General features: G+C 38.1%; 1 protein-coding gene across 25 annotated transcripts in view; it reads right to left on the reverse strand.

The window, feature by feature from the left end:
* The window catches only part of DLG2 (discs large MAGUK scaffold protein 2), a 1,065,252-nt gene that overhangs the window by 412,548 nt on the left and 626,711 nt on the right, over nucleotides 1–25,993 (reverse strand). For all 25 annotated transcript variants that reach the window (XM_054813806.1, XM_054813780.1, XM_054813784.1 and 22 more), the window contains one exon: nucleotides 14,225–14,278. In XM_054813806.1, the coding sequence (XP_054669781.1) occupies nucleotides 14,225–14,278 (54 nt within the window). The remainder of the gene's footprint in view (nucleotides 1–14,224; nucleotides 14,279–25,993) is intronic.

Below are 25,993 nucleotides of genomic sequence, written 5' to 3' on the forward strand. Positions count from 1 at the left end.
GACCTTATTTAATCAACAAAGATTATGAAGTACTTGTAACAGGGGACTTAAAAGGTTATTTTGATAATGTTTAATACTGTAATTTGCATAACTTTATTTAAAAGGTTGGTAACTGTAGTTAGAGTGTTTAAAAGGCAGAAATTAATACATAAACTGTAGGTTATGTTTGTTTCATTTTAACACTTATAATAAAATTTTCTCTCAGTTTTAGGGAGAAATCAATAGCATACTAACTGGCAAAATTTTAGGCAAGAAAAGAACAGCAATAATTTACTGCATTCTTTGATATCCATGACATGTTTATGTAGCAATCATATAATGAAATATATATAATATACATAATGGGCATGCCCCTTTCCTGAATAAATAAATAAACAACCAACATAATCTAATCTCTTCCAATTTGTTACATGACAATGTACTCTGACTCGTATTTTTGTGCCTAAAATTGTGTCACAGTACCTTTGTTTACCTTTGAGAGTTAATACTCCCTTCCCTGCTCTCTCATCCCATTGCCTCTGAGCAAACCACCATCAATGAATTCTCTCGGGTTCTTTTTTTCCTGTGTATTAACTCTAGCACAAGTACTGAAGGCTAAACTGTACTCTGAATAACACTGGTGCAATCCCACTGGTGTCACTGGGCTTGTACCAGTGTAACTGATGTTACATTTATTCATCTGTGGATGTGTTTATACCTGCAGGAGGGAGCAGACCTGAAAAGGTAAGGAAAATACTTGCACAAAACATAAAAATGAGTAATAAGGAATATTCACATAAATAAACTATACGTACATTTATAAAAAATATCCATGTATTCCACAGGACAAGATTTTTACTCATAAATCACTTGCTTTACAAGTATTTTTATAGCCATAGAAAGGTTCACTATTTCTCTTAAAATCTTAGAAGACTCTTTAGTGTATGTATGGGCAGGGAGCCACAGTCCTCTGCACTCTACAAGTAAAAGCACAGCAGAACAGCTCCCTCATGCCCAATTAATTTTGCTGCAGAAAAAAAAAAAAAAAGACAATCTGAATGGCTGAGACAGAATCAAAGTGGTTTTCTACTCCTCCTCAAGCTCATGGAAAGAAAATTGATGTAACTGTTGTTCACAGGGATTAACAGTGCACACCTTGAGAAGCAGCTAATACAGCGCAACTGATCATCACGGGTCACAATCTAAGCCTAGCCAAAATTCAGCAAATTGTTCCAAATGCTTCTCAGCTTTCTTGTTAGGAAAAACTTTTGCATCATTTCGAGAGAAATTTCAGTTTTTCATTGAAAATTCTTCAACATAAATCTAAGGAGAGATTTACTTTCATCCACCTTCAGTTTCATTTGCAATACAAAGATGAAATCTTGAGAGGGGAACCTGAATGTTACTTTTGAAATAATTTCTATGCATTACCTCAATATTCTAAAAAAAAAAAAAAAAAAAAAAGCTTTTAAGGTTACCTATTAACTATTGCGTGCAACAGCTGAGATGCTTTACTGAGGCACTAAGGAAAAAGTCAAAAGAAAGCTTGAGAAAAATGCTGACACATAATGCCCTTTAAAACAAGCACAAAAAGCTTGCACTGCGCAATTAGCTGCCTCAGATTAAGAAAGCAGTGTTGAAAAAAAAAAAACTATGGCAGAAAAAATATTCTAAGATTATTTTAATACGCTAAAATGCACAACTGCAACACAGCAATACTTTGACAATGTTTAATGCTATGTAATACCACTTTAAAATGTCAAGTATTGCATCATCTCTTTTCAGAAGTAGAGCATAATTTACCAATTATATGAAGTATCTTTTGTGTGTTCTCCATAGGTTTCCTGACATAATGAAACCTATGACTTCCACACCTAACCTGTAAACTATTTGCCAGTAGAGATTTGAAAAAATATTGCGGTTCTTATGTCACCAATATGTAATAACATTAGTGGTCAGTGAACAATATAGGTAGATTTGTGTATAGTATATCTCCTGGACATCAAATTCTCTAATATCCACAAGGCCACTAAACAGCCATTCCTGGCCTTTACAACACTGTACATGCTCTAACGTGTCTGTGGAGCAGATACGTTGTTTTCAGGATTAATTTTTTGTCTGCCTCATCCCATATTTGGAATCTGTCGTGTTAGGGTATGTGATAAAAGCTCATCTGTGCCCCCAGAAAGGAACACAGAGAGTCAGTGGCAGGTGAGGGAGCCCAAATAACACCCTGTCTGGCTGCTCCCAGGCTCGTCACAGGAGCCATCAGTCCATCAAAGGTGTGCACACACATGAGAACAGAGGCACAAGGGCAGGTGGAGGAACCCTGTAACCCTGTCAGACACCCCTTTCCTCCCAGGGAAGCCTCGGCCCCGTGGGCTAAGGGTGACACCCAGCACCATGGGTCAACTGGAGAGCACCTTACAGACTGGGGAGGGTATCACTGCCTTTGGGGGTGGGATGCACTGTGGGATGCAGGGAACGAGCATCTTGGCATTGCAATGAGAGATTTTTAGGGGAGGAACCAAAGGTGTGGAAAAAGGAGAGATAAAGGTGGTTTGGAGAGGAAGAAGCATGGGAGGGGTAAGGGGATTAAAGGGACCAGTCACATGCAAGCAAGGCTGGTGAGTGCACTTCCCTCTCCATGCCCTGCGCCTGCTGAGCATTGTCTGTCATGTCTTCTATTAAACTCCATTTCTACCTATTTTCTTGGGTGAGGCGTGCTCTGTTTTGTGTGTGAGTGTGAGTGTCTGTGTGTATGTGTATGGAGGTCTGCGGTACCAGCAGCTGGAGTGCGTGAGGGTGCGTATGGCAGTGGGTGATCACCAGCAAACATCAACTGGGCTAGCTGGGCAGCAGGTGAAGGCATCAGAAGCCGGGGCGGGGGGGTGTAACTGGGAGGGAGACAACTGGAGGAGTTGGCTACTGGAGGGACACGGGGTCCATGACAACTGCCCAAGAGACTGTAGGATCCAGGGATTGACTGAGACCTGTGTGTGTGTCTGTGTGTGTGTGTGTGTGTTGCTGTGCAAGGATCCAGGGCCAGCTACTGGATAGACTGTGTGTCTGAGCTCAGTTATTGGAGGGATCCAGTGTGTGTGTGTGTGTTGCTGTGTGTGTGTTGGTATGCTCTGTGTGTGTGTTGGTGTGTGCAAAGGGGTCTATACCAGCAGCTGGAGAGGGGCTGCAGCTTCAAGGGTTTGCACACCCAGCTGCCAGCATCTGGGACAGCAGGGATCTGGGGCCAGCTCTACTGAGCTGACCAAGTCTCTAAATCCAGCTACTGGCAGTTTTCACACTGTACATATATATATATATATGGGGGACACGATGACTCCAATGGTGGTGCATTTGTTTGTGTGAGTGCTGATTGGGTCTGTGTTGTTCTGCTCAGCCATGTGTCTACTTGTGTACGTGTCCTGTTTGTGTATGAGCTCACTGGGAACACAGGCTCAGCCTTGCTACTGGTTGGACATTGTGGCATGGAGTTGCAGCAGCCTCACCTCTATCAGGCTACCAAATTCAGCAGCCCCATAAAATCTTGTAATAATTAATGCACACGTATTGTAAATATAGTATTCTTTACTACCACAGACTACAACACAATGCAAGGCTAAACTGAGAAAAAAAAATTGTTTAACTTTGCAGGCTTGTGTTCACTGCTCTGTACCTATTTTCGCCAAAGCAGAAAGATTAAAAATGTGACAGGGAAAGCTATTCTCATAATTCTTTTGAATCATTCTTCGCTAAGAATTGGCAGGGAAGGAACAACAGCTAGAAATAGACCTGGAAATAAGAAACTGTGCTCAAGGTGTATATGATGGCAAACTATATACAATGTTAAAGCTTTACCTTTAGTAAAGCAGGGGGATGCCTACAAAATATAAATGAACTAGGTTTTAGGTACAGCCAAAAATCAAAAATATGTGGAATTCAAGAATCGGGTAGAAAGTCAAGTATCATTTATTTTCCTCCAACAGGTCTGCATATAGAGATAAGGTTCATTGAGACATGTAATTCAAACAGGGGTGCACAGTCCTGACAAAAGACCAACCTTTCTTATTCATGAGATCACTCTCCTTAAATCATGAGAATAGGTCCTGGAGATTGGTCCCTATATTGAAAGAAAGATGGCCATCTTTCAACAATGTCAATATATATGAAAAAATGTTCCATTAAGTAGAATATATTTGTGTTCTTCTACCTGAAAATCAAATGCCTGGAGAATGAAAGAGGAGCACTTCTCTGACTTATTTTACAAACAAACTCCAAAGTAATACACAATGCCTCTAAAAAGAAATGAAACGGTATTGAAAGAACCAGCTGCAAATTATGTTTGTCCTCCTCTGGGGGAATAATAAGAGGTCATATGGACAGTTGGAGACTTTTACAATTTATAGAGTAAGAAAGAGTGCTACTAAGATAACAGCAATCTGCTTCTACTAAAGGGAAAGATGATTGTGGAGTCAGAGCAATTAAACAAACTTGTATGCTGCACATTATTTGAAAAATTATTATAGCTCAATAGTTCAAAGATAAACCCAGTGTGCTATGCTTACCTTTCCATCACCTTTGCAAAGTCTAAGTCCTGAATTTGGACATTATACAAGATTAATTTTGTTATGACCACGCTACTGCCCAATTAAGCTGTGAAAAGAATGAAACAATCACACTTGCCAAAATCCAATAAAGTGAAGTTTTCTGCCTAGCTAGCATAAACCATCACATATTCAGCACAGATAATTTATAACTAAAAAGAATCCAAAGTTTTAAACTATTGCCATCTTCATGCAGAACAATTTACAGGCACAAAACACTCGACAGCTGATTGAATATGTTAATGTAAGATTAAAAAAAAAAAAAAAGCACTTCGGTTGTCATTTCTTTTTATTAGTAATCTCCACAAAGTGGAAATTTATCTCATGTAGGGATATTTACTTTCTATTACCCTCAAACTAAGTCAATCCTCTATAGAAAATTATTAGAGCTGGGATTTTTAAGATCCGGAAAACAAGCATTATCTGTGGTATATTTGGGTTTGCTACTATATGTGGAAAGCTAGGTCATCTAAACAGTGATTAAAAATGTAATTTACCATTGAGGCTGATTCACCACATCACTGCATAAAAGTAGCATGGGTTTTTGTCATGTAAAATGTAGATTACAAATGAGTCACATTCCAAAACAGTCTACACTTACAACTTGCAACAGTAGGGACTTTACTTCAGAACATTTCCCGAAACTGTGCTGAAGGTGTGTTAGTTTTACAGCATAGATCAGCTAATCTCTGGCTAACAATAGGGCAAAATAGAATTTAAATGCCTAATTTTGCATTTTTATTAAAGCAAAATGGTTTTCATTCAGATTTATTTATATTGCTGTAGGAAAAGAGTAAGAACACACTGGAGTTATTCTAAAATTTTAAAAAAGTTAACAAATAACGTGAAAAGCCCCTCCTATAAAAACTGCAGTGGATAATGTTAAAAGCAGTACATAAAATATTATAAAGGAAGAAAATATTTTCTATCCAATGTTATTACTAATGCTGTGGTATGTACAGCCAGGAGAACAAGAACCTTGCCTTGGCTGAACTTTAAGAGGTAGTTTGCAAAGCAAAACATCAATCAATTCTAGACATAAAAAATAAATATCCTTAAAATTACAAAGAAGGCTTCTTGTAAAATAAATTTCAGATATATCTTATTTTAAAGGACTGAAGTGTCATAGAAATTAAGCCCTTCCATTTCCAATAAGACATGAAACCAATATTTTTCTTTTCCACTTTTAATCAAAACTAGTTTTCTCTTCAATACTGGGCAGTTACTTTGTCTTTACTTCTTAGGTTATCCAGGGTCAAAGGAATACGTCTGTCTCTGACAACAGCACTCTAAATTTTGCCGTGTGAAGTCCGCCAAAATGAAGTCTTATGGAGCACGAAAGCTCTTTGTTCCTTTTGTATAATTAAAACTATTAAGATAATGACATCTGTGCTAACTCCTCTTTCACTTTTGAAAACAGGCTTCACTTCAGTTCTACACCTTTCTAATACAGTGAAATCTACCCACAAGGGCCATTGTCTCAAATCACAAAGAAATTAAGTCTATAGATAAGGAATTATTCACTTGTACTCTTTATGCTATGTTTCCCAATTCAGTTCAAAACTGCAACTTCATGACAAAGTAATTCAGAATAAAGCTACTGCCATGGAAAATAGTCTTGCGTACTTGAAGAGCTTTATCAACTTCTTAAATAGATATCTCAAGCCTTTTATGCAAAAGAATAAAACTAAAATGAACAGAAACATTTATGGAAGACAATGGGTTTGATGGATTAAGACCATGGATTGTTCTGTAAAAGCATATTTTCAAGAGGTTATGTTAACCAGTGGATCCTTGCAAACTCACAGACCCTACTGATTTTAGCTTACTGCTGCAAAATCCAGTAATGTTAACTGTGGGCCTGTAGTGTAATATATCAAAAATGACATAAAAGCAAAAGCTAATTCAAGGCCAGGCAGAGCAAGACAGAAACAAATTCAAACTACATTTAATTTAGGTCAGTTCGGGCCATGCAATTCTAGGCTGACTCAAATCTCCAACAACTCTAACAGACATACTCCGCGTTCTGCAGCACATGCCAACCTCATGGACAAATTGGACGAATTAAAAATGAAGTATAGCTGGGTGTAAAGGAGGGATATGTACACACACACTCACATCCACAAAAGTATGCATGATTTTTCTCAGAGTGATAAAAATTACTGATAGAGCAGTGCCTTGCCCACAGTAGAGGCTACAAGGATAAGAAGAGCAGCCCAACGGGAACAGCCTCTGCAAAAGCAAAGCATGGTACTTCTTTTAGGGGGTTTAGTTCAGCGTCACCCAAAGGAACAACTGCCTGATAGTGGGTAGAGGGTATCCACAAGCCTGTTGCTTATTTTTTTGTCAGAAAGTCTGTTTCATAAGCTCCAGCCTATGAACTAAAGACTGGTCAATGCAGGGAATTTCCTTCTCAATCACACCCATGACCTGGACTAAAATGCTAAAGCACATGCACTCTAAGTGTAGTCCAAATCCAAAAGGTATGAGGCATTACACATTTTCTGTGCTGTGTCCACCTGAAGCAGAGGGACACAGAGAAGTGTATGATGTGCTCTCTTTACAGTTCAATAAGCTCCCCTCTCCCAGTCTACTAATGGCAATGTTTCAATTAAATGTCTACAGAAAGAACTTCCTGATTGAATCTAAAGGCCAGGTTTATTCACAGGTAATTGAAAATGGAAAGAATGAAAGTGTGAAGGAGTAATTAGATATGTGACCAAGGGATACTTTTACTTGATGGATTGACAGAATGTTGATATTTCTACCTACATCCAGACATAGTGAAGGTTTTCTTCTGATTTTTCATGTAATATGATATATAGCACTCAGATATGCATAGTGCTCATTCTTGAGGAAGATAAAAGAAATCCCCCCTCTAAATCTTGAAGTTGGCTTTGATGAGACTTAAATATTCAAAATTGCATCCAGAATTTAAAAGGAAAACCCAGGAAAAACAATGACATTTTAACTCCAAAATCACTTTGGACTGTTTTGTAAAGATGTTCCTTTCTAAAACTACATTTTAAATGAAAAGGTTTGAAAAATACTGATTTTCATGTAGAAAAACAATGGGTATGAAATAGCGGCAAAACAAACTAGATTCATAAGATCCATTCTGTAGTTTTGCTTTGGGTTTTGGACAGCAGCAATGTATTTTTCTGCTATCCATCATACTAAAATCCATTTAAGTCATCACATGGCAGGATGAAGATTTTTCTATTTTTACATGTTTAAGGGAATTGTTATATGCTAGTTCATTATTCTTGTGTTATGTAGCACCCTTTTCACTAATGATCTCAAAATATTTTATAAACAGGACTTAAATCAATCTTGTCAATACTGCTACTATAAAAGAAAAATCTCTTATCCTACTGCAGAAACGATGAAATGCAGAACACAGCAGTGCTGCCAGGGCAAACAACATTGCTGTGATACAATTCAAGGGCCAAAACAGTGAAGTCAAGCCAATTCAGCTTTTAAAAACTAGCACAGAGCTCTACCAGATTTAGCTTTTCCATTGTAATCCACATGAACTGACAGACAGAAAGGTGACTGTAAACAACAAACAAACAAAACTGGTGTTTAACAATCTGGAAAAGAGTCATTTGAGATAATAAAATGTGCAATCTGACTTTCAAGACTACAATCAAACTAATTAATAAAGAAGCAACAAATTTATTCTGAAGAGAAGTCAGTGGGAAAATATATACTATGTCAATTTTTATATCTTTTAATACACTCATTAATAAAAAAACCCAACTCCAAGAGCTCCCAGCTTTGTGAAAATTCAGATCCTACCCTTTTAGACAATTTCTTTTTACTCCTCTATTACCATTCTCTTCAAATATTTGTTCATCATAGTTATAGATGACATTTCATATTCGTGACATAATGTCATATGACGCGCTTTATTATAGAAATATATAAGGCCACCTCCCTCCTCCAATTTACTTATTTACATATAGGCTGCACCTACATTCATATTATCCAATAAAAGCCTTTAGAGTACTGACTGTCTTGTAGAAATTTTCCCCATTCTTTTTACAGTCAGACCTGGAAGAATTTCTTCTTCTTTCTTTCTTCTCCTCTCGTGGAAGGTGTCCCTGCCCATGGCAAGGGGGTTGGAACTAGATGGTATTTGAGGTCCCTTCCAACCCAAACCATTCTATGGTTCTAGGATTCTTTTTCTTTGCAGCCTTTGTTTAAGCCTTTATGTACCTCCTTCTAATGTGCTAAATGCAGGTTGCACTGGCTGACTCGGATGACAGAGAGGAAAGCTGAAAATATTCCTAACCTCCCCATTTTGGCATCATGATGGTCCCCACACTTCCCTGCACAGGAGCTGTCACAGAGCAACCGCCACGCTTGAGAAAGGCTCTGAGGGATGCACCAGAACAGCCACACAGCCATCTGCATGGCCACGCTCAGGCATGTGCAAAGCAATCCAAAGATTTGATTACAGCTCACGAAAACATAACCTAAGTAGTCCGTGAATCACTTCTTTAGGAAACAACTTGAAGGTATCTGCACAGAACTCAGCATAGGCACCACAATTAGCAAAGCAAGTCAGTAACAAAACAACAATAACAATAAATAGTAATAATAATAACAACAATGATAATAATTTGGGAGAACAAAGGGAGACTGAAGAGATGCAAGGAGTTCATTGGGACCAAAAGGAGAATAAAGTACATATTCCTTTAGACCTTATCATTGTGACAAGTCAGGAGGAGGAAGGGATCAACCACGGTACCTGACTGAACTTATATTAACGTTTAGGTAAGGTGAAAGGACAATGACATTCCCTCATAAAATGAACAGGAGGGTTCACATTGATTTCTGAAAGTGATGTGGCAAAGCCAGCCTTATAGCTACTTTTAACTTAACTATATGGCATTTTGGAAACTAAAAAAGAAATAAATAAGGCTTATTCTGTGCAACAGAGAAAGTGAGATGATTCATATGTTATTAAATTAATGCTTCTCATTATACAAAAAGATCTAAAATTTACAGCCAAAGAATAGAGAACAAACAAACTCCCACAAATGTTTAATTGTGCTTAAAATGCCACAGAATAATTCGTTTTGTACCATTGAAGCTTCCTATCAAATTTATTCCCACGCCCAAAGCTTGGCAAGCCAAAGTTTTCAAGCCACTGAACCTAGAAACAAAGCTAATTAACTGTTTCTTCTGTTATTCGCTGCAGGCCCAAATTACATACAGTATAATAGAATAAGGCCTTTTTTTATCTCATTTAAGAAAAACACACTGATGAAAAACAGTCCCTCACAGGATGATTTTTTTTCTCAAACTATTGAGTTGAAAGGTTCTAAGAATGTCAACAGTACCAAAAGGTTTAATTACATGAATTGAAATCATTAGAATGTTAATGAGACAAATCACTCAGTTTACCAGTTGTATACCAACTGTAAAAATGAAATTTCTCTTTGGTGGACCAGTGGAAACATTACATTTGAAAGTGCATTCTGAATGCTAATCATTGCCGCGAGGCCCCCTCCCTCTGAAAACGCTCAGGAATTTTTGGAGGAAGATGGCAGAGAGGATGAGCGGAGCTGTTATTGATATGGAAATGCTTTGGAGGTACATTGCATAAAACAAACCAATGAGACAGGTTTGTCGTGCTGCTGAGCCAACTGCTAAATGAAATCATGAGAAGTCTCCATCTGGTATGAACAACACTAAAAATAGCCTGACCTTATTTAGGGATCTATCAGGCTATCAGCTGTGGCTAGTAATGTCAGAAAAAAGTAAGACCATCTTGATTCACCAAAATTTGCCAATTTATGCTTATTCCAGTGTTTAAAATTTGAAAATAATTTCTACATGGCATAAAATGAATTACTTAACTTTGTTGTAGTAAATAGAATGAAAATTATAGTTACCTAAGAAAAAAAATATTTTGATTAAAAAAATAATATTGTTGTATTTTTTTTAAAGCAGCATTTTTTTTGCAAAAACATGAGTGGATAGCATTAATTAGTTGTCAGGAAAAGCATCTTAATAAACCCAACAGTGAAAATCAAAAACTAATATATCAAAAAATAGTCATGAGATGTATCACTTGTGTATATAACCACTTGCCTTTTAATTTTATTTAACAAGTTAATTTAGAAATGAAACTCAGATTTGTGGAATGCACATTCAGATGAAAGAATTAAAGGACAAGCATCTAAGACTAGAGAAAAACAGGATATGAGAAAAAGAATGTGATCACAGGAAACATGGTCCCATTGCTAAGATCTAAGAATTTCTGCCTGTTCCTCCCGTAGGAGGCTTCCCAGACTCCAAATATGCTTTGAGGCTTGACAACACGAGCTGAACAGCAGGGATCTAAGAAGGATCTAGCCCCGAGATTGGCACTCCTGGGTGTTTTAGACACGCGGCAGTAGTGAGAAGGGATCGGCTGCTCTATGCCCACGTACATCATGGCTGCTTTCAGCTTTGGATGGAAAATATCATAATTGAACTTGGCTTCTCTGATCCATAAAATAATTTGTCCCTATAGTGTTAGATGTTTTTTTGTGATAACTAAAAAAGAATGATACCTTTCAGAGGCTTTAATAACCACAAGTATACTTAAACATTAACCAGAGATGTCCCTAGGCATTTACAGCCTTCCTCCAGGCATGTCTGAAGTCCTGAGAGTGCTGAAAAGGCAGGTGCTTGACTCATGTTCATGTTTCAAAATAGTAATTCAATCTAGCTTCTGTTATCTCTCTGAACTGACCTGTCTGAAAAAAAAATATTAGAGCATATCTGCTAAATTATATTTCTTGTACTATAAATAATGTGACAATGGCTGCATTATCATACACTTAGCTCATCCAGTTTGGGAAGATTTTCCTTTGCCTTTTCAAATATTTAAGCATGAGACAAAGCCCCACTAACACCCCACGGTGTTAGAGGCGGGGTTATAGGCCCCACACAGAATTACAGGCTGTACTGGGTCTGGCTGGGATGGAGTTCATTTTCTTCACAGTAGCCCGCATGACACTATGATTCGCTTTGTGGCTGAAGCAATGTTGGTAACACACCAATGTTTTGGCTGTTGCTGAACAGAGCTTGCACAGCATCAAGGCTTCCTCTCTTTCCCATTTTGTCCTTCATCCCCCAACAGCAAGTTGGCTGGGGGTAGGTTGGGAGGAGACCCAGCCAGGACAGCTGACCCCAACTGACCAAAGGGATATTCCATGCCATGTGACGTCGTGCTCAGCAGTAAAAGCTCAGGGAAAGGAGGAGGAAGGGTGGATGTTCACAGTTATGGCATTTGTCTTCCCAAGTAACTGCTACATGTGTTGAAGCCTTGCTTTCCAGGAAATGGCTAAACATATGCCTGCTGATGTTAAGCAGTAAATGAATTCCTTATTTTGCTTTTCCTGCACACGCAGCTTTTGCTTTTGCTATTAAACTGTTGTTACCTCAATATACAATTCTCCTTGCCTTCCTTCTATTTTCTCCCTGCCCCACAGGCAAGGGGAGTGAGAAGAGTGTCTGGCCAGTGGCCAGAGTCAATCCACCACATTCTGTCCAAAATCCTGTTTTTGAAAAGTTCACTGAGCCAGGAGGGGATGCACACACAGGCAAACGTGTCTGGCCCAGTGACTACAGCACCTTCCTAGCAGACAAAATATCATAAAATGAAACCAAACCAAACTAAACTGAACTAGTCCTGGGAGCAGGGAAGAAAACACAGGTCTCCCAGCCCAACTCTCCCAAATATTAGGTTGGAGCACAATGTCATTTGTCCACATGTCTGTCTGTCTCATTTTGGAGAATGTTCAAGCACACAAAACCTGATCAGAACGAAATGCCTATTTGTGAAGCAAAGTCCCCATGTCCTATGGGGCACTATGTTGGCCAGGGCTCAGCAGATAACGCTTCACTTTTTGACATTTATTGGCTAGTCTAAATAAATCCCTCTTTGGTAGCTTTGCTGTGTCCCATATCTAAGGGACATAACTCTTCCAGGTAAGAGCAAGGTGACTAATTCAGAATTATCTATTTTTACAACGAACACCTTCTGTTTATTTATCTAGTTCATATCATGTGTTAGAGACAGAAACAGCCTACAGGCACTTTTCAGTCTACTGTCAATATTTCTCTTGAATGTGTTTGGTCATTTGTCCTTTTTTTTTTTAAGGGAAAGGAACACTAGTATAAAAATGGTATAAAAGTATATAAGCATTGATAAACTGTGTTATGGGAATAAATCATATTGATGGAACATCTTGTCACTAGTGTAATTGCATCTGTATTTAGGAATTCTAACACCATAGCTGCAGAGTATCCTGGGCACAGGTCCAACACTGGAAATGAGAACTGGGGCTCACAATGTCCTTTTTGGTAGACCTAGAGAACACTAAGTGAAAAATGTCTCATTAAAACAGAAGAAAAGCCAGACCTACTGAAAGTGAGACCAGAACAGGTGGTTCTGATGTTTGGAAGGAAAACTGAGACTTAGAAGCAATAGGAAGCCTTTTAAGAAAGCTGAATGCAAATAAACAGAGAAATTTTATTTAACTTTTCCACCCTTCCCAATGTTTGAAATTTCCAACAAGGAATTTAATTCTCTTCTGCTTTACAGCAGCATCATTCTTCTAAATTGCTCTTGGCTGTGATCTTTGCATGTGTTCTGCACCATAATTTCTAAGTTTTATGAATTGTCAGAAACAAACAAGCTGGCCAGGACAACCCCTATTAAACTTCCTCATCAATAGTCTTCGAAAAGACAGAACACAGCAATTTGATTGGTGTAGGTGGATAAATAATTAGGCTTATGCATTGGTATCATAAGAAACAGATGTGGACAAAACACAACAGATGAGAGACATTAATTAGGAGCTTTACAAAGATAACTAAGAGTCTGCAGGGAGAAAGATTAGATATTGGCTGGCTAGCCTGGTACTACTTGCTTTTCTTGCCTCCAATCATTTGAGCCTGTTACTGTCTTTATTATATATTCACCTTGTCTTCATGTTCTTTATCTTCAAGTATAGTTGCTTTTACAGTATAAAATGACGATGACATCAAATCCTCTAGAAAAGCAGATTTTCTTAACTCTAATAAAATCATGGATTTAATTTAGGGTAAAATTGTTTTTTCTAGAAGTCATAAAAATGAATAGACATTAATAAGAAAACATGAAGTCATCTAGTTTGTGCTGGCATTTATCATTAACAGCTTTCATCTACAAGAGGAATATATAGACAGACAAATGAAGAGCTGTTCGCGCCATTTTACTATTACACTGTTCATCTAGATATCTTCTTAACAAGCTATGAGGGTCCATGCTGCTCTAAAAGGAAATATTCATACTTTATGTTACTGGTAAGGAGGAAAGGCTTAATGAAATCACAGGGTTTTTTTCAAATAAAGGCTAGTTTTAGTAAGTTACAGGTTATGTGTTGAAGTCTAAACTACAAATCGTGTATATAATACACTATAATTCACCTGAGTGCAATTATCATTCCTGATTTCTTCTAGAAAAGAATTAACTCTGTAATTGTAAAAAACATGATTAATTCTAAGATTTGTTTATAGCTTCTATGCAATACTGAATAGAATTTCTGTAGGAAAATAAAAACATTCTATATATTATTTAAAAAAAAATTAATACTTACATAAGGGATTGTGTCCAAGGTGTCTGTGTTGACAATTATAGGGGCAGGGCTTGCCTGAAACGTGAAAAAAAAAGAGAAAAGAAATTTAAAAATCTGAAATTCATTACTATTGAAATGTCCATAATGATACATTAAATTAAAAGTCTAAAAGCCTACAGTCGCAATTAAAAGTCTGAAAGCCTATCTTCCCATTGAATTCACATCATACAACAATACATAACTTCAGATACTGTTCAATCAATTAAGGATGAAGGAAATAGATTCTCAGCCTCCAAACCACAGCTCATCGTGCTCTTTCGTTTCAATTTCATTAGGCTTTGGATCACATCCTGAATATATAATAACTAGTCATTCATTTTTTAGTAGAAGTATAGAAACGTGATGGCTTCAACTTACAATCAGGGGACCTTGGGGGTGAGGGTTTCAGCTTCCTTTACCTTACAAGTCCACTTTTTGTATTTGAGCAAAACCAAGATGATCAACTGATCTTTACAGAGGATAAACGTCAACATTTTATGTTTATACTACTAATCCATATGTAGTATATGTATATGCATGCATAATATGATATTTATGTCAAAGCTATATATTCTGCATGGCTCATATGCACTCAATTGATGTTCAGTTCGAGATAGAGACCCAGTTTAAAAAGATTTGTGAATCTGTAAACCTGCCCAATCCGATCGTTAGCTTATTGATGAAACCCATATCCAGGCCAGTTTCCAGCCACCTGAAACGCCCTAACCTCTTCCCCTTCCCATGCTGGGGTTCAGCAGTGGTGACCCAAGGCTGAGCTCTGATTTGACCCAACTGCAAAATCTTGGCTTGGACTCTGGAGAAAACTACAGAGCTGTGAGAAAGTGTAGAGTAGAGCCTTGCACCATCAGTAAAATGTCAGACAGAGGCAGGACTGCTGAGATGGGATTGTTAAGAGCTCAAGGACTCAAGAGGAGAAGGATGAACATGTAGTCAGTGCAGAACAAAAAGTGATGGAGGGCACTGCTTCTCTGCCTGCCTGATGCCTGCTTGGTCAGCAAAGGCTCTTCAAGGTGTTGTATTGGGCTGATGAATGTGCTAATGCATAGTAGCTAATTAGTTGTATTTATCTACATTGTATATTAGCCAATGAATGCCTGTCTGTACTTCACACTTGTACAGACTGCAGGGTCTCTTTGTGCATGGTAGGCATGATTACAGCACTACTGGATACACTGATCATACTTCTGTTGTCAAATATTCACTGCAGGATTTCAAAACCTCAATAACATAACCCAAATTAAGAATGTAACATTAGCACAGCAATTCATATACTTTGAGAATATCAGTTTCTTTCTAATTTTGGTGTAGTTATTGTAAGATATGTGTTCAGAGAAATCATAGGCTACTATACAACAGGTACTGACGATAAAAGCTATTATTTCTATACAACTGTGTAACTTGTGAATAAAAACCAAAAATGAAATGCATACAATTTGGTGTGTATACATTTCATGGCATGCATCAGTTGTCACAGTAAGTACAGTTTAATATTAAAATCCATAGTATCTGAAAAGATATTATACACCCATACCCATTTATTCCCATTGTGCCCTATAACACTGGACACTTTGGAGTGATATATAAAAGCTGAAGGCCATTTGATTATAATATTTTTAGCTTTAGGCATATGGAATGATTTATAACTGTATTATCACTGAAGGTTAAACAGAGGATTTCCTTTTTCAAATCATAGTTTTTACTTACATGAATACTTAGCTCAATACACTTAAAGATTGCTACCTTTGCTACAGGAAGAAAAAGATTCTTTTTTACAGTATTCTGTTGTCTCTACCAAACTTTGCCTTTTGTTGATTTTATCTTTTTATTTTTACATACAGTGAGAAGGTCTAGTACCAAATATAAACAAAGTTTGCAACCTTCAGAATGAAAGCATCTTTCCACTGCTTTACACAATATCTATTACAACCACCACCATCTTTCAGAAGTAATTTTCCAAAGCATTCTCATACTATCACCAATTGCTTCTAACCCGTTGAGGAACAAAGCCTTATACCAGTATCAGATTTTCCTGAAGTAAAGCTAAAGAGATTTCTCAATTAGAAACTAGTAATTGTGGGAAAATTATATTAAATAATATTTAGGGGACTTGGAATTTCTTTTGAAAACTCAATTACTCCTCTACTTCCTGTTATGAGCACAAGCAGAACCTGCATGTCCTTCACACTATCAGTTGCAGTTGATTTCAGAAAGACTTTCACAGCCTTGCTGGCTGTCTGTTTCAATGCTAATCCACCCTCACTGAGAAAAGTTTTCTCTTATATATATGACCAGAATTTCCCTTGATGCAACTTGTGCCTGTTGCCTTGTACTTCTCCTGTGCATCTCTGAGAGGAGTTTGGCTTTGTCTCCTCTCTAACCATCCCTTAGATGGTTGAAGACAGCAATTAGATTCTTCCCACAGCCTCTTCTCCAGGCTGAACAAACTGAGCTCTCTTTTCTTGTATGTTCTGTGCACCAGACCCAGTCACTGCTGTGTGTGCCACCATCTTGGTTATCCTCCACCCAACACACTTTGGCATACTGGGGAACCCAGAACTGGACACAGTACTCCTGATGCAGCCTCACACGTGTCCCTATAACTGCTGCCTAGGCTGTTTTTTGTGCAGCCCAGTTTGGTATTAGCCTTCACCATTGCAAGGGCACATGGCTGACTCATGTGCAACTTGTTCTCCACTCTGTGAAGCTGCTGCCTAGTCGGAATTGTGCCTGGCTGGGACTGCTGCGTCTTTTATTCTGTCTAGCTGCAGGAACTCCTGCCTGTTGTCACTGAACTTCATGAGGTTCCTTTCAGCCCATTTCTCATGCCTGTTGAGATCCTTCTGGATAGCAACTACTCAATGTATCACCTGCTCTGCCCGGTCTGGTGTTATCTAAAATCTTGCTGACAGTGCACTCTGTCTAATCATTCTGGTTAGTAATGAAGATGTTAAACAGCATTTGCACCAGTATGAACTCTGTAGAAACATCACAAATAACTTGTCATCAGTTACTGGACTTTGAATTGCTGAACACTACCCTTTGGGTCTGGTGGTCGAGCCAGTGTCCTGCCATCCTCTGGTACCTCTATCCATTCACTCTCTCATTTGGCTACAAGACTGAGAATTTGTTCTGAAAGCCTTGCTAAAACCAAGGCAACTGACACCTACTGATTTCCCCTCATCCACAGAGCTAGTCATCTCATCACAGAAAGCTGTCAGGTTGGCAAGGCACAATTTACCCTTCGTAAATTGATCTGCCTCTTTATAATCACCTCCCTCTGTCCTTCAGGAGCCTTGACAAGGCTTCCCAGAGGCACGCACCAGGATGTTTCCATTTGTTAGCTTCCTACCTAATCCTGACCCCCAAGTTCTCACCTGGCCCATCACCCCTTTTCCCCAGCAAAAGTCTGAGCATTTAAGCTGCTCCTTTGAATAGTGTGATTCTTCCCCACCTAGCCTTCCTACAGAGCCTGTAAAGAACTGGCTTTCAAGCAAGTATATCTTTCAGGGTTCATTTGAACACAGTGCTTACTGTATTCTTTACTGATTGGAAGAGCTGAACTTCAACTATCAAACTGATGATTCTATACTAGTGAGGTATTCATCCTGATCAGACAGATGGGAATGAGAAAATTCACAGAGCAATAGTTTCAGATGGATATAGTGACTATAACCATTCACTCACAACTAATATCATCAGTGCATTTTCTTTTTCCATTCCTGCTTTACATATCTGTGCAGGTGTATGTGTGCGTGCATGTGTGGGACAGCGAGTCTGTGTGGTGATTTGGGGTTTTACATCTTGCTTCAGTCTTTCTAACATACGGTAATTTGAAGAACACTGACATCCTGAGCTACAACACTGCATTTAAGTGCAGGAAATGGAACCGATTTCATTAGTTGTGTCCTGTTTGTAGTTCATGCTTTAAAGAAAAGTAGGAGGCTTTAATCATGCAGAGTTGAGAAGGCAGTTTGTAACCACTGGACAGAGCCCTAAATATAGGGCTAGCTGTGGAGTACACAATAGCATCAAAATAGTCCTATAATCACAGTGAAGTTACTCAAGGGATAGGTGAAGAGAAGATCAGTAGCAACAGGGAGTCAGAAGGATTTTACCTTCCCCAGGATGATGTGTCTGTCTCTACTCTGACTTAAAAACACGTCACATGCATTGATTCACTAAATTCTCAAAAAAGATACCCAGATATCTGTGCACTTCTTAGAGAGAACACTGACAAGTCTATCATAGCAGTTCATCAGCTCATCAAGAATACTTCCAATTGTGCCTAAATTAACAAATGCATGCAAAAAATTTCTGGATTCTCTTGAGAATCTCTGCCTACTGTGTCTTTGAGACATCACTGCCTCTTATGTGTCACAATCTATGTACCCACACAGGTATAAACTATCTAAGTTTGAGACTGGGTGAGAAGAAGAAATGGCTTTCTGGAGGACAAAGATAATGACTTTATTCCTAGCTCTGCCCTTTGAGTTGTTCCACAGTCTTAACCAAGACATTTAATTACTCTTTACCCAGCTTTTCCCAGCTATAAAAAACTCTAGCAAAACCAGCTTAATTTGGTCAAATTTTTAAGAGAGATGTTGGTTGGCAAGAACTAAATAATCTATCTATATGTAGGGGGGTTTAAAATTTTAGATGTCTAATTGCCTAACTTGCAGGATGAATTCAAATCAGTAGTAATTAGTTCATGAAAGAGGCAGCCCTCTTTTAAGTCAGGTAGCATGCAGAGGGCTCCCAGACTTTGCCATCGGATTTCAAAGATGGGAAGAAGCCTTAGTGAACATATTCACAATTCTGCAGCTGCCAAATAAATCCAAAGCAATCACCAAAAGAGGGAGATTTACTGAATGCAGTGAATCGAGTGATCCTGTTTTCCCCATTCCTCATGCACTTTCCTTTCTGCCCTAATCCTTACCTATACGTTAAATATTATATTATGCTGACAATGTACCGCGCGGGCTGTCAGCCTTGTAATTCCTGCTCCCTGCACAGACCTTTTTCCTGCCCTTGACTAGAAGCGGAGCTTTCAGCCGAGCCATCTCTGTGCTTTGAAGAAAAGGCATCACACTGACAGCTGCGGTGACAGATTGGCATAGCTGGGACAAAACTTGAATAGCTTTGGGGAAGAAAAAAAAAAGGAGGAAGATTGTTTTTTTTTCTTTTTAAAGGACTTGAGCACAACAGACTTTGCTTCCACAAATATATATGAGGTTGTTCTCCTCACAGCGAGTCAGACAGTCTAGTTGCTTTTCCACCAAAAGCACAACTTAAAAGCAAGATTACAGTGAAAGCCAGTAGAAAGAGAACAAAAAGGCACACGGTCTAGTTCACGAACATTTACTTTGCTACCAAATGCTCTACAAGTGTATGACATGACTCATACCTCTCAGACAAGATGAACTTTCCCTCTATCACGAGTGCTAGCATTATCCTGGCTGACCGGTTTTACTTACAGCTTTCACCATTTCATAGACTATCCATATTATATTGAGTATCATTCTTTTTGGAACATTCATAACTCCTTGTTTTAACCGTTCCTACTGTGCAGTGCTGTATTCAACACCAGACCATGAAACTATTTTATAAATAATGAGCACAGCACATTATTTCTTAACCAGAAAACACTAAAACAAGCATGTGATCATTTTGAATCTATCCACATATACTTACTCCTAGCTGTGATTTTAATTTGACTCAGAACTCTCAATTGCCTGTTTTCCTGTTAAGTACTCACCACCATCATCTACATTATTACATTTAAGTAAATTCAAAATAAAGAGGTGGTGATTTTAGAGTAATACAACAGTGTATGTATTACCATTTAAAATGTAAGTTGAGTTGTCAGTGGCTTATTACCATCTTTTGCAGACACCTGACTCTGTGAACTGTACATCAGAGTTAAGGGCTCATCTTTCCAGGTAGCCAGCTCCAAATTCTAAAACACCCTCTGGAATATTCAGCTGCAGCTTCATTTCATTTCAAAATGTTAGCATTTTGTGGCTCAATAATACGAAGCAGCCCCTATATTTGTACATGATAGGGCACGCTGCATCTCTCAGATATAACGTGTCAGATGGTTTGAGGCCTTGAGAAGGTAATGCTGAATTAGTTTAAATTCATTTCATATTTTCAAAATTTTCCTTTCACAACTGCAAGAAATAGATTTACGCCGACACACAAAGGCAGGGAAGAGTAAATGATAATTTAGATGTCAAAACAGTAATTCTCTGGCATACCATGAGGCCTCAAGATCACAGAACACACAGAATCTTTGTTGTATTTACCATTGAATTATGAACTGTAAGACTAAAAAGGAGAAAAAGTCATTTGCTTGTTATTAAACAGAAGATATAAAAGATAGGGAGCCTCTTTGAACATCTAAAGAATTACTTTTCAGCAAATAGTCCTACCTCTACTTAGAGACATAAAACAGAAGTCAAAAGCAGCTTTACTTGCAGGCTGCAGCTGTCAAGAATAGAAGAAAATTGCCTCAAGAAATCCTCGAGACCTTTCCCTAAATAGATAATGCAACCTCATATAAAGCCATTTAATTTAAAGGTAAACAGCGCCTTTCAAAGAAGGTGGCCTTAGTTTGGGGCTTGGGGTTTTGTGTTGGTTTTTACTTAATCTGTAGGAATCACTTCCTATTTAATTATTAGCTGTGGCATTATTTGAACAAAAAAGTATTTAGGCTGAAGGAAAACCTAACATTTCTGTGTGGATCCACAGGCTGCCAGAAGGAATGGCAAGAAAGTGCCTACTTTACAGCTGATGAAGTTTCACCTGTGCTGATGCTGCCTGTTGGCAGTTTGAATTAGCAAAGATTAACGTAACGGTAACTTTTTGCCCAATATCAGATCCAGTGAAGGACACAGAAATGTCAATGGGAAAAGCTCTATAGAGAACGAGGGATAATTATGGAACATCTGAATTTCCAGTGAAGATATTATTCAACTAAATGTTATTACCCATTAAATTTTGAGGCGATAACCTTCCTATCACTAGATAGGGTAGATCCATCTGTCTCATTCTAGGATGCCAAATGCCACACTAAGACTCACACCGAGGTCCCATTATCACATCTCTACTGACTCACAAAAGAAATTGATGCAAAGTGTCTTACACCAGTGCTCTAGCCTTCAACAGAAATTTAGGCCTAAATCCTGTATTTAGAAATACCACTTCAGCATGCGTTCATGGCCTTTTGAAAGTGAATGGGCCATAAACATTCATTTATTATCTAGATCTTTGATATGATCTCTGATCTGATCTCCACTGTACTTCAGAACTTTTCCCAAATTCTGTGTTAAATCACATCTCTTAAGAAAATAACAGATTTAACCAATCCAGGCAATGCCAGTTTCTGGTATGTTCTTAAGTCTGGATATGGAAACTTTAGAATCGAGAACAAAAATAGAAATACATTCCATATGGTCTTTTTATAAATGTATTATCATCAAAACTCTGACATCTGATATGTATACATTTCTTTCAGATTTTATATAATTCATAACAACATTATAAAAAGATGAAACATTTGAGATACCTGATTTGAGATTATAATCAATATTAGTGGAAAGATACACTGCAAAAATAAAGTGTTATGGAATGTTGCTACTGAAAACCTAGCTAACTTACTTTATACTATGAAATTACCAAAACAGATTACATCTTCCATTTTAAATGTCTTAATGCCATTCTGCTTCATCCATCAGATCTAAAAATTTCTGGGTGAAAGTCCCTGCATAACTGAAGTTAATGGTAAAACATTGATCTGCTTCAATGCAGTCAAAATTTACGCTAATAAGTTTCTACTCAATATTAGTTTTGTTTTTCTCCTGGCAGAATTTATAGAGCACACATGCATTTAGCCAGCAGGTTCATGAAAGCAAGATAACTTCAGCGCAGGTTTTTGGATCCAGGGGGGGAATTTTTTCTGTGCCACTGTTTTTTGTGTGTATGTGTCTGTATGTACAAGTTGCTTACTCTTTTATATTTAATATCTATTATAGGCACTACTCTGACATATAAATATGTGAAAAAAATAATTTAGGACCAATTAAACATATTCATATTCTTCTTTCAGATTGTTTTGTATCTTGTTTTTTAAGCACATTATCTAAATATCCAGAAATTAAAAATCCAGGAAAAAAAAAGATAGTAATAAGAAATGCTTATGATATACACTGACTTGTTAATAACAGCAAACTGTACCATTGACTTGAGCATTCCCATTTTTTTCTTAAACATTAACAATTTAACTTTTCTACAGTTTACTTAAGCATTAGCTTTATTAACCTTGGATTGGTCCCAATTTTTTATAAAAAAGTGTAAACCTCAAGAAAAGCTGCACAATGAGACAGGAAAGTAATCTCAAAAACCTGTCAAGCTCTTTTAACTGAAAAATATATTAATTGATTGCACTACTCAGGAGTGTAGGCTCCTTCGTACATTTATATAAAAATATTTTTTCTCTCCAGCTGGGTTTTATACTTCTACAGAAACAATCGAGGCTAAAAGTGACAAGTGTGTGTGCACATATGTAATATACAGACATGTATATGCATACAAACATGCACATACACGTGTATACACATACACTCAAACACAGACTATGACAGAAGCACGCACCCAGCTTTCAGGCATCCTCTTTGACTCAGCTGCATGCTACAGTGCATGATTCAGCCTTGATGTGCACAAAGATAAACTCCTTCCAGAGAGAGGAAAACAAAACCAAAACAAAACCACAGCCATTCTATCCCTCCTTTCTCTTCAAAAGTGGAGGCTGCATTGCCCACGGCGTGACTATTTACTTTTATAATCATGGTACACCAAGCTTACAAAGCAGTTATGCCATATCTTATTCTGTTACCTTTTTACAGCCCGAAGCACCTGCAAGTTGAGTGTAACATTTATTCCTGCGTGGAGACTTTTATAACCAGCCTCAAAACACAGACGCAAATGGACTAAAAATTACAAAGCAGATGAAAACAACAGGGGAAAAAAAAAAAAGTAAATTTAAAACTAAATGTGAAATAGGGAAATTACTTTAACAGAATTTACTATCTGTTCAAGAGGTTTATCAGAACATAAATTCCAAAGAACCAAAGACCTGCTTTCCGGAACTAATCAATTACATCGAGCGCTGTATAGAGCAGCCTGGAAATAATGGAATCGGTGTCGAAGAGCACTTACCTCTGCTTGGCAAGAACAGAAGAGACCAAGACTTACTGGTGCTACAGCTAAAACTCTCCATAGAGAGGAAAGAATAAAAAATACGGAAGAAGGCGTCTTTAGAGTTTTAGAAAGGTTCTCAGGTATAACAGAAGTAGTAAAATCACCATTGATCCTGTTTCAGCACTGAAGTTGCCAGGAGGTTACTGCGGTTTACTGTGGTCCATAAAATGCATCAACTTAACTCACTGATTCTGGCTAAGTATGTATAGGTGCAAAGCTATTTTGCCAAATGCTTTCATGTAATGAATATATATTTAACGGTATTTAGGAAGAACTTAAAAAAATAAACTTGATTTTGAATAGCTGCAACAAACTCAAACTTAAATTGGGTTGTGCTGTAGCAAAGAGTTTTGAATTTTATGTCAGCAGAAGTAAACTTCTAACCTAATGTCCTCTGGAAAAGTTTTAATTGATGTCCCAGAGTGTCCCTTCATGTCCCAGAATCACTACGTGATGAATAAAATTAACAAAATAATTCCAAATATATCGGTTGCCGACAGCTTGTTCCAAACCCTAAATCGCTGCAGGACCACTGTACTCACAGTACCTTATTTCAAAAGAAACGATACATCAGTGTGTAAAGTGAAGCTATCCAGGGTTCAAGGCGAGTCAGGCATTTTACGATGTTTTACCTCATGTGGCATAAAATGCATTTCTCAATGGAGATGCACTATTAAATAAATTTCAACTATTGAGTATTTTACTATAGGGCTTGCCAACCATTTTTAACCTCAGGTTTCTCATTGAGGTCCTTCTGCCTGAGAGACTGGGTGCTCTGTGGGTGACTTGAAGGACAGTACATGCTAAAAGTGCCACTTTTCCATAATTTTTAAGATTGTAGCAACCATCAGGAGCATCACAGGCTGCGAGCTTAGCAAGGACTCTCCTCATGAATCCATGTAATATCATCAGGTTTGACTGAAAAAAGAGAATGTTCCCTTTAGAATGATGCAATTTGGTTTAGATTGATAGATGGTGGAAATACACATACACCATTTTCTTTTAGTTTTAGGACCAATTTCCCTCAGAGTTTAAAAATTTGCACGGGGGGGGAAATCTTATTTCTAGTCTCTGTATCTTGTTATACCTTAATCTGCTACATTCAAGTGCCTCTTTTCAGGAATACACCCAGCTGAAACATGAAGCTTGTATTATACCTGCCTTCCATCTTGTACTGGGTGCAAACAGCAAGGTTTTGGTAGTGGGGGGGCTGCAGGAGCATCCTCTGTGAGGAGAGGTTGGCACTGAGCCGCCGGTCACAGCTGGTTCCAGCTAGTTGCACATCAGCCCCGCCTCAGGACACGGCTGAGCCAATCAGCAAAGCCAGTGGCACCTCTGAACCACCAATCAGAAGAAGTTGGCTGCACCTGTGGTACTCCATGGTGGAACGGATATCTCCTTGAAGGGACTGCAGGCCATGGAAGGCCTGTGCTGGAGCAGAAGAAACAAGAGGAAGGAGCAGTGGAAGAAGAGTGAGGAACAAGGGACTGCAGAGAGAAACTGCCACACCCTGACCCCACCTCTGACCCCCTGTGCCACCCTTGCCTCAGTGGAGGGGGTAAGTGTGGCCAGGATGGTAACTGGGGGCAGGAGAGGTGTCTGGAGTGAAGCTGAGCCTGGGAAAGAGGTGTTTTCCCTAAGTGTTAGTTTAACCATTTATCTTCTTACTTTCTCAATCCTTAATAATAAAATGTTATGTTAATTGGCAGTAAACGCCCCAAGTCGAGTCTGCTTTGCCTGCAACACACCTCTTCTTCTGAAATTTCACTGTAGAACAGATGTTTTTTCAGTATATTTTGTATATTCATCCTATTTTCTGATCAATCTACAGAACATGTATTGGAGGTGAGACTGCAACAGCAGAAGAAAGTAAAAGAACAAGGTCTTCCGTTAGAAAAGAAAATGTTGACTTGAGTAGCAGAGGCAACAAAGAGAAAGTAGAAGCTGTACTGCAGCCACAAGGAAAGTTAAGTTGTCGTGCAAAAATAGAAACACATAAAGTAGCAATGGATTATTGTTCATAGAGAAGCTTTCCACAGAGAAGGAAAGCTACACCTTCTTTTGCTAACATATAGTATGTTAAGATGCTATTGCTGTCAACCACTTAATTCCTAGAAATTGCATTTACCAAAAGATTTCAAAACACAAAATCAATGCAACATGGCACCACAGGTTTGAAGAATAATGAAACCATGCAAACGGACTGAACTTGAGATGAGTAGTAAGAGTGCCATAAACCAGCTCTACTATATGTCATCACTTAAATAAAGAAAACATCTGGGGCCTCTATAAATCTGACAAACACAAACAACATGACTGGAGGGTACAGCAAAACTGAAAGTCTTTCAAAGAACTCATACAGGACTTCATTTCAAATACACCTCATTTAAATCAAAATTATAGGCCTAGAAAAAAAAAAGGCAATTCCTGTCAAGAAATAAGCGAGGGAAGAGCATCCTTGTGAACATGACA

The sequence above is a fragment of the Grus americana genome, chromosome 1, assembly GCF_028858705.1.
Source record: "Grus americana isolate bGruAme1 chromosome 1, bGruAme1.mat, whole genome shotgun sequence".
Taxonomy (NCBI): domain Eukaryota; kingdom Metazoa; phylum Chordata; class Aves; order Gruiformes; family Gruidae; genus Grus; species Grus americana.